This window comes from Neolamprologus multifasciatus, chromosome 20, assembly GCF_963576455.1.
Source record: "Neolamprologus multifasciatus chromosome 20, fNeoMul1.2, whole genome shotgun sequence".
Taxonomy (NCBI): domain Eukaryota; kingdom Metazoa; phylum Chordata; class Actinopteri; order Cichliformes; family Cichlidae; genus Neolamprologus; species Neolamprologus multifasciatus.
The window spans coordinates 26,837,817-26,850,392 of record NC_140458.1 but is presented as its reverse complement, the minus strand read 5'-3'; the positions used below and the strand labels follow the sequence as shown (position 1 = coordinate 26,850,392).

The following is a 12,576-nucleotide window of genomic DNA, read 5'->3' as shown; positions in this document are numbered from 1 at the left end:
AAAAATTAAAAAATATTTTTTTATAACATTAAATGTAAAGAGTCAAATGGGAGTCTTTCTAAAGTTATTTAATTATATTTACATTTTAAAAAGCAGATTTTTGACATTTTAAGTTTTTCCCATTTTCAGATAAATTAAACACGCACAATACAAAGGCAAACAACAAGAACACAAAGCTGGAAAACCTACCCGATTGACCAAAATCAACTCAAAATACTCCCACATGACAGAAACTCTTCTATTCCTCGCTCGCTCCAAATCTCTCAGTATAAATATCAGTGGTTTGCTATCTGTCACCATCAAAACACTCCACAAATCCCGCAAATGATTCACTTCCTTATAAACCAGTGAATCAGACACCGAAGCAGTTAGGTTCTAAATGAAGCTTCGGACGTCACTGATCACGTGACTCTGGCCAAACGAATCAAGCTTCGACACAGTGCTTCTGAAGCAGTGTGTTGATTTTTTTTGACACACGCACAATTAATTCTGAACCAAGCCAGTTATTCATTAAATGACTGTTCAGTACAGAAGTGAAGCCCAATAATCATGATTTCACAGTCACAAATGAACAAAAGATTTTGTCCTTCATTTCTGTCAAACAAAGCTGTATGAAACGTTGCCTAGCAACCGGGTTGCCTAGCGACCGGGTTGCCTGGCAACCGCCTGGCAACCAGGTTGCCTAGCAACCGCATAGCAACCGGGTTGCCTAGCAACTGCATAGCAACTGGGTTGCCTAGCAACCGCATAGCAACCAGGTTGCCTAGCAACGGAGGCTAGACGTCCCATTTCACAAGCCTCTCACTTCCGGCCTTAGTGGTCTTTGAGTACACTGTAAACCCGAATAAGTTACCAGAACTCAAAAAAATTGAGGCAATCGATTGCCTCAATTTTTTAAAGTTGATCAACTCAAAAGTCAAATTTTTCCAGAACACAAAAGTTTGGATTACATGGTACTTGTATCTTTTGAGAATGGTCAACTCAAATATTTGCAGTTAATATGACTGAAAGTTTCAAGTTTACAAATTCAAAGGAATAAGTTCACAGAACTTATAAAAAATAAGTACACAACCACAACATTTTTTATGTTAACAACACTCAAATGTTTATTAGTTTGTGTTGTCATTATTTTAAGTACACATTAGTCAAATATGTTGATTACTTGATACTTAAAAACATGTGACCCAAAACTTAAAATTTTTGAGGCAATTGATTGCCTCAATTACACTGAGTATCGGTAACTTAATATGCAAAAGTCATAAACATCTGCCATTGAACAGTATCTTGCCTGCTCCCTTTTAGCACATTATGTTGAAATTAAATACATTTTTAAAAAAAATATTAAATAAATTAAAAATAATTAACAAAAACATTTATAAATTAAAGTAAGTAGACCAAAAATTGTTTAGTCAGGAAAACTGTCAGTAATAAAAAATAATGCCAAATAATAATAAATAATATCAAAATGTGCTTTTGGCTCTCTGGCTAATATCTGAATAAGGCAACAGGGCAGCAATTTGAGTGAATTACAATGCTATTTGTTTTACATTAACCAGTATCAAACAGTGAAATTTAGGTCATCTTGCGCAGCCCACAATGTTTTAGAAATAGTATTACGAAAAACATTAAAACATACAAATACAAAACATTAGTGTTGCTTTGCATTATGTTAATGAGAACAAAGGCACGTTGTATAGTTTGGACCTATTGGCTGAACACCTGTAGAGTAATGCAATAACGTTTTGAGGCATTATTTAGATAAAAGGAGAGCACTTTGAACTAGCCTTTTATAATGCTTCACCCCGCATCCTTCTTTCAGATGAGTTCCTACATAACCAAGTCATTCTTGAGGGTCTGTAACCTGGGTGACAGTTTACCACTTTCTAGACCAAGTAAAATCTTTTGAGTAAATTCTAAAGTGTTGGTCAGGGCTTTGAGGTAGCTGAGGTGAAGTGCATAGATCAGTCCAAACATTACCAGGAAGGCTTCACCAAATCTGGGGAGACTGACCATGGCATCACTTTCAATGACGACAGAGATTTTCACAGGTTGGTAGTGAACTGGACTTGTCGTGTCATGGTCACTGATGACAGTGAAGAGGGCCACTTCAACACCATCAAGCTCCAACTCATCAGATTCGTCCTGAATGAATGAAAAAGAGATACTAATCACAATCTAACCCAAGAAATACAACAAACGACATATAATTTCTCATTTTACCAACTCCCGTTGAGATCCAATACCTCTTTTACAAGGGAGACCTGGGTCTCACTGTAAGAGGTGAAAAACAGAAGATCCATGTTCTGCACACATAAATCAGCTAATTCACCAGAGAATCAAGTGGTGTGAGATAGACTGAAACTAAGCTAAAGGAAATACACAGGAAAATGTTTTACTAAACATCTTATCACTTTCAACAAAACACCAATTCAGTTCATTCGTAGTGAGGAGACAGAAAAGACCATACATGGAAACCGTATGGGTAGACTAAACAAAGGTAAGTCCAAACAGTGCATCCAAATACATGTTTGTACTTTGATGCACTGTTTATATACACAGTAGTATCTGTTAGATACTTAAGGACACTCACAGTGCAGGTTCTGAAAAATCCAGAGACATCCTCACGCAGATAGACAGGAAGGGCGTGGAGAACGGTAGTGTGCTTGGTGTGGATATCATGGATTTCCTATTGCCAGATAAAAACAGAATTGTATATACTGGTGAGTTTTACTCAACAACAACAGTCAAATCAGAACATATGTCCACAAAGTCAGACAAATAGCAAACACAAAGTGGACTAATAGCAAAATTCAAAACGCTCATTTAAATCATTAAACCTGTCCAATGTTCCACTGGTTCAACCTATGAAATGTGTAACAATCTATTATTACCTGTTCATCGTGAATTCTTAGAATTTCAGCCAGGGCATCTGCTGTCTTCCCAGTTTTTGATGCCTTCTGTCTGAATAAGGTCATCAGTCGAGGAAGATGGCGGTCAAGTCCAGCGTAGAATGTATTGGGCAGGTTCTGATTTGTAATCCGCTGAAACTCTGCATACAACTACAGCAGAAGGACAATACAGTTCAATTTGAAGAATCTCGCACACCTTTTGTTAGGGGTTGGTGGGGTTTCTCTGGTGTGGTGTCACGGGATCTGCTTCTGTTTTCAGCTCAGGTAGGCGGGGTGGTGTGTCACGGGATGCTGACACACCGGCGGTGCATCAGACGTCATTTGATGGAGTGTTACTTAGGAGCAGCGCGACTGACGTCTGGTGTCGGAGTATTGCCACCTCCTCGAGTGGTAACGTGTTTAATTCTCCGCGGTGTGCATTACGGCCAACCTATGTCTGGGATTTTGTTTGCTTACCTGTTGTCTTGTATCCTCAGCCGGATCCATCACCCGCTTACCTGTCAGCTGTTTGTGAAGCCGCATTTCCGGGATCACTACGGAGATCATTTACAGCGTTTCTCCCACATCCCGAGAATCCCCGCCCGAGCCCGTACAGCCAGTGTGACAAGTGAGCTCTCCAACTCTCCCCATGTTTGTTGCTGTTTCTTACCGGTGGTTTGGCATCTCCCTCTAAAGTTTTGTTTTTCTTTTTCTTATAGATCCACCCTGCGTGCGCGGGTAACCCCTTTCCCTCCGAATACGTGTCAGCGTCCTCCCCTGGTTTCCCTCTGTTTGTCCCTCTGTATAATTTCATATAACTTAGACACCACAAATAAAGAGCACTCCTTGCATTTTCTGCGCTTCTGTGTGTTCTGCCATAGAGTCCGTTCACTCAGCATAACACCTTTATAAAGCAGCAAAAAGCTGCCACATGAGTAAGAATTACAATTTTCATTTTAAAGAGAGCTGATCCATATTACCTCAGACTCCATTTTTAGAGCAGGCCAGAGGTCCAAGAGCTCCTTCAGTGGCGGGCAGGACATCACTATGGTTTGTCTGCGCAGGGGAAATGTGGTCTTCATCAACTTTCTAATGAGGGGCAGGTTCTTCTCAGCCTTCTTGACTTCTTCAACAATTGCTTGCCTCAACTGGTCAAGGCTTGAAGGATCCTTTCCTTGGGGAAAGTTTGGCTTTTTAGGGGTTTTTAAGACAACTCGAGAGAGCGCGAGAGCGGTGATTGGTAGAAGAATTCACAAACAAAATGAATTACCTGGTATCTTTATCACATCCCCAGTTCTCTTCCTTGACTCGGTCTTAATTCTTGAAGCTGGAACAGAGAGATCCAAAGGCATAAACTGATGAACAATTAAAAAGCATCCAAACGGTGACAAATTATAAATACTTATTATAATTATACATTTATAATTTTTCCCTGTTAATGATCTTTTCATTTAATCCCCAAAGTGTGAATGCATCTCTAGTCAAGATACTAAAGCCATCGAGCAAATATTACAATACTGAAGACAAGCAGCAGCACTTGAACTTTAACGGCATGGTTAAATTAACAACAACGCCATTTCTACAAACTAAAGCCTTACTGATGAGAGGTTCCCCCAAACATATGTTATTTGAAATTATTTAATGTGCATACACAGTTAATGTCAAAAATGTCAGGCTCCTCATCACTGCTTCTCTCTCCGAACGATTCTGGTTGTTTTGATTGACAGGTTTGTTTTTTAGGACCTTAGTGATCCAAGAGTGCCAATTGGTTGGCAGAAGTTGATTGACAAGTGATTCCACTAATTAGGCAAAGTGAGAGGAGACGATGCGTGTGCAGTGCTCTTTCATTGGCCCTCTAACTCTGGCTTGTGAACAATGTGGCTCGTCAGAGCAGGTGTATTAGAAGGATGAGTTTCCCGATCATTCTACTGCGTAAAGTGACTGATATATATGTAAAAAAAAAACACCTATCGAGACCGTCGCTCAAACACCTAATACACCTGCACCACTTATTCGCACATATAGTTTAAAATATAGTGGCTTGAAAGCACTCTCACTGCAGACAGGTATCTCCGCTGTGTAACTGCAGGGACAGCGGGCTTGTTTGGACCCAACTATTCTGAGTCATGAGAGGGGGTTTAAAAATTAAGAGAGATTAAAACACTTTGTTTCATACTAGGCCACCGGGCGCCACCTCTAGAACAAGTAGTATCTAACTTTTTAAACAGCCTGCGACCCTCATTACAACAACTTAATGCTAGCTCTGCAAGTGCAAAGTTTCCTTCGGGGAGAGCAGCAAAGCACATAAAAAGCACCGACCGGACATTTCTGCTATTCTTTTCGACACGCACCCAAAGTACAACTAAATATTCGTATATTAACAATAAACTAATATCAACATTGAAAACTTACTGTAAGTCCAGTGATGCTAGTTGCTGCCGTTAGGTCCAACTTTCTCCAGTCGTCCGTGTTGCCTCTTTGCTGCTGTTTCCCGCCCATATACCTTTACTACTTCTGTGTTTCGTATTTTTTTCCAAATAGCGGTAAACGATCAGTGTGTAATGCTCATTAGCGCCGCCTTCCGCTTCGGAGGGTGAATCAGAGATTAACTCGGAATAAAAATTGATTCCTGCAGCTGCTCAACACTTACGGAAAAAATTAAAAAAATATATATAGGATACATTGATAAGACAATGAATATTAAAATAAATACATTTTGTCTTCCACTAATGCATTTAAGACTATTTGATTTTACTTATTTGGTGAAACACTTTGAGATTTTATTGTATTTTAGCATGTGCTACATAAATTAAGTTTATTATTAAATCCTACCTACTTGAAACAACAAAAATAACAGAACTTTACCATTCTTATATGTCCTAACTTAACTGTGTTACGTTGTGCTTAAGTTATGATTTTAAGTGATGCTTACTTAATATAGAAATAGTTCAATTCAATCAAAAATTATTAGTTTCATTTATTCAAAAAGAAGAACATGTTACACGAACTTGACATATTTAAGTTAACAGAACTTTTTAAAGACTTTGAGTATACACTACTTAATCTATTTAATTACTTTGAACATTCGGGTTTACAGTGTATGTATATGTGTGTATATATATATATGTATATATATATATATATATATATATGTATGTATATGTGTATATATATATATATATATATATATATATATATATATTAGGGGTGCAACGATACTCGTATCGATATTGAACCGTTCGATACAGTGCTTTCGGTTCGGTATGCATATGTATCGAACAATACAATATTTTTAATTTATTTTATCAACTTTCCTTCTGACGATGCTGTCTGTGTTGAGCGCTCAGTGGATCTGCGCTTGACAGTGCAGCCTAGGCAGAGTAGTCGAACACAGATTCACTGAGCGCAGGGCAAGCTAGCGAGACAGAAGCTAGGCTAGTTGCAACATGACAAATTGAACCTCCCCCACCCTCATTCAGATCTGGCGTTGGAACTATTTTGGTTTTCATGTGACGTATGACCCTGAAGGTAAGCGTGTCATGGACAAAAGTAAAACAGTATGTTGGATGTGCCAGCAATGCTCAATTGGTGGGAACTAGTGTGTTAGCGCAGTTAGCTCGTTAATGTGTTGACATCTTCCAGCCCCACTCATGAGGCGATCCACGGTAGCTAGTTAACGGAGATTTGCCGTGTTGTGACGTTAACGTCATTTCAGATTAACGCTGACAGCACTAGTGGGAACACAACCAATATGACTGCACATTTACTCCGACATCATCCTAGTGTAAAGACAAGTGGAAGCAGACAAAAACAAGCACGCATGCTACAAACTTTACCCGAGTCATTTAGACAGCAGTTAGCACATGATTCTCCTTATGGGGACCTGATATGTTTAATATGCTGCTGAGAATATAGCCCAGAAGAAGCGTATAGTATAGCTTTTATTTTGGAAAGAGACATTTCTCCATAATAAACTCTCTTTTCCAAAGATGAGTGATTCCTCAATCAGATACAGGGCTCGCAAAATCGCTAGCCCGACGTCCTTGGGCTTTGTTCCAGTCGGGCTACCAAAATCTATCTCTGCCCTGCCCGTCGGCCTATCGTAGGAAGGAAAAATATATGTCAATGCTTTTGCATTCTTTCGGAAATGTAGCTGGGTAATTATGTCATTGGCATCGGCCACTGTCAATATGTGACATACTGAAATCGCGTTTGAATTTGCGCTTGTTTTTTGCTTTCACTTTGCAATTACGTGAACTGTGTATAGAGAGCGACAGTACTGACTGGTGAGTGATGATAATTTGCGCACCAATTCCTCTGACATCGTCTTATCAATCGTTAGCTTACTATGCAAACATGACAAGTGAAATCTCCCGCAGCTTAAACATGTGAGAGGTTGATCGCGCAGAGAATCGCTGAGCGTCATGTGAGTGCGTGTGTAAAAGCAGCAGGATATATATTTTAGTTCTGCTGAGCCAAATACAGTGGGGCAAAAAAGTATTTAGTCAGCCACCGATTGTGCAAGTTCCCCCACTTAAAATGATGACAGAGGTCAGTAATTTGCACCAGAGGTACACTTCAACTGTGAGAGACAGAATGTGAAAAAAAAATCCATGAATTCACATGGTAGGATTTGTAAAGAATTTATTCGTAAATCAGGGTGGAAAATAAGTATTTGGTCACCTCAAACAAGGAAAATCCCTGGCTCTCACAGACCTGTAACGTCTTCTGTAAGAAGCTTTTCTGTCCCCCACTCGTTACCTGTATGAATGGCACCTGTTTGACCTCATCATCTGTATAAAAGACACCTGTCCACAGCCTCAACCAGTCAGACTCCAAACTCCGCCATGGCCAAGACCAAAGAGCTTTCGAAGGACACCAGGAAAAGAATTGTAGACCTGCACCAGACTGGGAAGAGTGAATCTACAATAGGCAAGCAGCTTGGTGTGAAAAAATCAACTGTGGGAGCAATCATCAGAAAATGGAAGACATACAAGACCACTGATAATCTCCCTCGATCTGGGGCTCCACGCAAGATCTCATCCCGTGGGGTCAAAATGATCATGAGAACGGTGAGCAAAGATCCCAGAACCACACGGGGGGACCTGGTGAATGACCTGCAGAGAGCTGGGAACAAAGTAACAAAGGTCACCATCAGTAACACATTACAACGGCAGGGAATCAAATCCCGCAGTGCCAGACGTGTTCCGCTGCTGAAGCCAGTGCATGTCCAGGCCCGTCTGAAGTTTGCCAGAGAGCACATGGATGATACAGCAGAGGATTGGGAGAATGTCATGTGGTCAGATGAAACCAAAGTAGAACTTTTTGGTATAAACTCAACTCGTCGTGTTTGGAGGAAGAAGAATACTGAGTTGCATCCCAAGAACACCATACCTACTGTGAAGCATGGGGGTGGAAACATCATGCTATGGGGCTGTTTTTCTGCCAAGGGTACAGGACGACTGATCCGTGTTAAGGACAGAATGAATGGGGCCAAGTATCGTGAGATTTTGAGCCAAAACCTCCTTCCATCAGTGAGAACTTTGAAGATGAAACGAGGCTGGGTCTTCCAACATGACAATGATCCAAAACACACCGCCCGGGCAACAAAGGAGTGGCTCCGTACGAAGCATTTGAAAGTCCTGGAGTGGCCTAGCCAGTCTCCAGACCTCAACCCCATAGAAAATCTGTGGCGGGAGTTGAAAGTCCGTGTTGCTCGGCGACAGCCCCAAAACATCACTGCTCTTGAGAAGATCTGCATGGAGGAATGGGCCAAAATACCAGCTACTGTGTGTGCAAACCTGGTAAAGATCTATAGTAAACGTTTGACCTCTGTTATTGCCAACAAAGGTTATGTTACAAAGTATTGAGTTGTATTTTTGTTATTGACCAAATACTTATTTTCCACCCTGATTTACGAATAAATTCTTTACAAATCCTACCATGTGAATTCATGGAATTTTTTTTCACATTCTGTCTCTCACAGTTGAAGTGTACCTCTGGTGCAAATTACTGACCTCTGTCATCATTTTAAGTGGGGGAACTTGCACAATCGGTGGCTGACTAAATACTTTTTTGCCCCACTGTAAGACAGGTCAGGGTGAAGAAGTGACAAAACGGAAAAGTTATGACAAATCAGACTATAAGGCAAAAAGAAAGTGCAGCTTTATGGTTTCATGGACAAAAGAATTTCTGTGGCTGCAATATGAAGGGCTAAATAACCAGGGCTGCACATAAGTGGTCCGCAGGTGCGCATTCGCTGTCAAAATAAAAACGCACACAAGATAAGAAGTTGCAATGCGTGTTTGCGTACATAAGATTTTCAGGAGGAGGACAGACATTTGTTTAGAACTCTTAAAGATGTCGAAGAAGCTCCTTTAAGCAATTCCTGTGATGTTCCTCCACCTCCAAAGAAATGTCAGAAGGAGTCCGAACCACAAAAGAAGCGCGTATTCTCGTAAAAGTGGTTGCAGGAGGTGAGCTGGCTTCAAACAAATGATGAACGCACAGAGATGTGGTGCAGAATGTGCCGTGAAAATTTAATAAATGACAAATTAATAAAAAGGCATGAACATTTTTTTTGTATCGAAAAAATATCGAACCGTGACACCAAATTATCGAACTGAACCGAACCGTGAATTTTGTGTATCGTTGCACCCCTAATATATATATATATATATATATATACGTATATATATGTATGTATATGTGTGTATATATATTGTTACGGATTCAAATACTGGGGATGGATACAGGAGGAAAACCAAAAATAACCACACTGGTCCGGCCGGGTCAAGTCAAACGATGATTTAATGAACACACGCGTGGGAGATGGACACCATACAGCAGACAGCATCAGATCTCAAAATGGTGGAGCCTTGATCAAACTCTTATAGCCTCTAGAGGCCCCCACCTAATCATAAAAGCCTAAACATTCACATTCTTTCTCACACACAGCGCCTAAGCTACGACCTTGGCTCCCTGTTTATCTGCTCCTGCTGAGATGGGGCAGTATGCTCTGTTCTCTTCTAGTCAGACAAATAAGGCGATGACTTTCTGGAACAGTATTTCTTATAACTCACAGTATAATGCATCATAAAACAATATCATTCATTCACAATAAATCAGCATTCTAATGTAATGCAAATCAGTTTACCAAATGTAATAGTTATCACCTTCTTCTAATTCAGGAGAATAATGCAAACTAAAACTACATAATAATTCACAATCTTTAATTAGGGGTCTAACATGGCATAAAATAATATTATAATCCGACAATATGTATATGTGTGTGTATATATATATATATATATATATATATATATATATATATATATATATATATATGTGTGTGTATATATATATATATATATATATATATATATATATATGTGTATATATGTGTGTGTGTATATATATATATATATATATATATATATATATATATATATATATATATATATATATATACTCCTCCGTGAATCGCAACCTTATCGTGGTGGAGGGGTTTGTGTGTCCCAGGGATCCCAGGGGCTATGTTGTCTGGGGGCTTTTGCCCCCTGGTAGGGTCTCCCATGGCAAATTGGTCCTGGGTGAGGGACCAGACAAAGAGCGATTCAGAAGACCCTTATGAAAAGAACACCGAGGGAACAGTTTACCCTGCCCGGGATAGGGTTACCGGGGCCCCGCCCTGAAGCCAGGCCCGGGGAGGGTGCCCGAGGGCGAGTGTCTGGTGGCCGGGCCTTAGTCCATGGGGCCCGGCCGGGCACAGCCCGAAGAGGAGACATGGGCCCATCCTCCCGCAGGCCCACCACCCGCAGGAGGCGCCATAGGGATCGGGTGCGTTGTGTGCCGGGTGGCGGCCAGGAGCGGAGGCCCTGGCGGACTGACCCCCGGCTGCCAAGACTGGCAATAGGGACATGGAATGTCACCTCTCTGGTGGGGAAGGAGCCTGAGTTAGTGCGTGAGGTTGAGAGGTACCGGCTAGATATAGTCAGGCTCACCTCTACGCATGGCTTGGGCTCTGGAACCAGTCTCCTGGAGAGGGGCTAGACTCTGTCTCAGTCTGGAGTTGCCCCTGGTGAGAGGCGGCAGGCTGGGGTGGGTAGTCTAATATCCCCTCGGCTTGCTGCCGGTACGTTGGGGTTTTTCCCGGTGGACGAGAGGGTTTGTTCCCTGTGCCTTAGGGTCGGGGAACGGGTCCTGACTGTCATCTGTGCTTATGCGCCGAGTGGCAGTTCGGAGTACCCAGCCTTCTTAGAGTCCCTGGGGGGGGGGGGGGGGGGGGGGGGGGGGGGGGTGCTGGAAGGTGCTCCTGTTGTCCTGCTGGGAGACTTCAATGCTCACGTGGGTAGCGGCAGCGAGACCTGGAGGGGCGTGATTGGGAGGAACGGCCTCCCTGATCTGAACCTGAGCGGTGCTTTGTTATTGGACTTCTGTGCTAATCACAGTTTGGCCATAACGAACACCTTGTTCGAACATAAGAGTGTCCATAAGTGCACGTGGCACCAGGACGGTCTAGGCCGTAGGTCGATGATCGATTTTGTAATTGTATCATCAGACCTGCGACCATATGTTCTGGACACTCGGGTAAAGAGAGGGGCTGAGCTGTCAACTGATCACCACCTGGTGGTGAGTTGGGTCAGGTGGCGGGGGAGGACGCTGGACAGACCTGGTGCACCTAAACGCGTAGTGAGGGTGTGCTGGGAACGACTAGCAGAGGCCCCAGTCCGCGAGATCTTCAACGCACACCTCCGGCAGAGCTTCAACAGCATTCCGAGGGAGGCGGGGAACATTGAGTCCGAATGGACCATGTTCAGCGTCGCCATTGCCGAAGCTGCTGCATTGAGCTGCGGCCGCAAGGTGGTTGGTGCCTGCCGTGGTGGTAATCCCCGAACCAAATGGTGGACACCAGAGGTGAAGGGAGCCAACAGGCTGAAGAAGGAGTCCTATCGGGCTTGGTTAGCCTGTGGGACTCCGGAGGCAGCCGACAGGTATCGACAGGCCAAGCGGAATGCGGCTCGGGCAGTGGCTGAAGCAAAAACTCGGGTGTGGGAGGAGTTCGGAGAGGCCATGGAAAAAGACTTTCGGACTGCCTTGAAGAGATTCTGGCAAACCGTCAGGCGTCTCAGGAGGGGAAAGCGGTGCTCTACCTGCACTGTGTATAGTGCTGGCGGAGCGCTGCTGACGTCGACTGAGAAAATTGTCAGGCGGTGAAAGGAATACTTCGAGGACCTCCTTAATCCCACTGACGCGTCTTCCGAGGAGGAAGCAGAGTCTGGGGATGAGGGGAATGACCCGCCAATTTCCGGGGGTGAGGTCACTGAGGCAGTTAAACAACTCCTTGGTGGCAGAGCCCCTGGTGTTGATAAGGTCCGCCCCGAGTTCCTGAAGGCTCTGGACGTTGTAGGGCTGTCTTGGTTGACACACCTCTGCAATGTTGCGTGGAGATCAGGGGCAGTACCCCTGGACTGGCAGACCGGGGTGGTGGTCCCCATCTATAAGAAGAGGGACCGGAGGGTGTGTTCCAACTACAGGGGGATCACACTCCTCAGCCTCCCCGGGAAAGTCTATGCCAGGGTGCTGGAAAGGAGAGTTCGTCCGCTAGTCGAACCTCGGATACAGGAGGAACAATGCGGTTTTCGTCCTGGTCACGGAACACTGGACCAGCTCTTCATCCTCTCGAGGA

General features: G+C 43.1%; 2 protein-coding genes across 4 annotated transcripts in view; one reads left to right on the top strand and one right to left on the bottom strand.

Annotated features, from left to right (window-relative positions):
* The window catches only part of LOC146495059 (L-rhamnose-binding lectin SML-like), a 29,727-nt gene that overhangs the window by 10,642 nt on the left and 6,509 nt on the right, over positions 1-12,576 (top strand). The window lies entirely within an intron of this gene.
* LOC146495060 (uncharacterized) lies at positions 752-5,387 on the bottom strand. 3 transcript variants are annotated; one of them, XM_085146694.1, is made up of 6 exons: positions 5,301-5,387; positions 4,159-4,215; positions 3,869-4,062; positions 2,892-3,059; positions 2,591-2,686; positions 752-2,142 (listed from the first exon to the last, which is right to left on the bottom strand). In XM_085146694.1, exons 3-6 carry the CDS (start codon positions 3,968-3,970, stop codon positions 1,828-1,830), a joined length of 681 nt encoding a protein of 226 aa, XP_085002820.1. In that variant the 5' UTR covers positions 3,971-4,062; positions 4,159-4,215; positions 5,301-5,387; the 3' UTR covers positions 752-1,827. The 3 variants fall into 3 exon arrangements, with proteins under 3 accessions (XP_085002820.1, XP_085002821.1, XP_085002819.1); XM_085146695.1 differs by having other exon boundaries at positions 3,869-4,057; XM_085146693.1 differs by lacking the exon at positions 5,301-5,387 and having other exon boundaries at positions 4,159-4,997.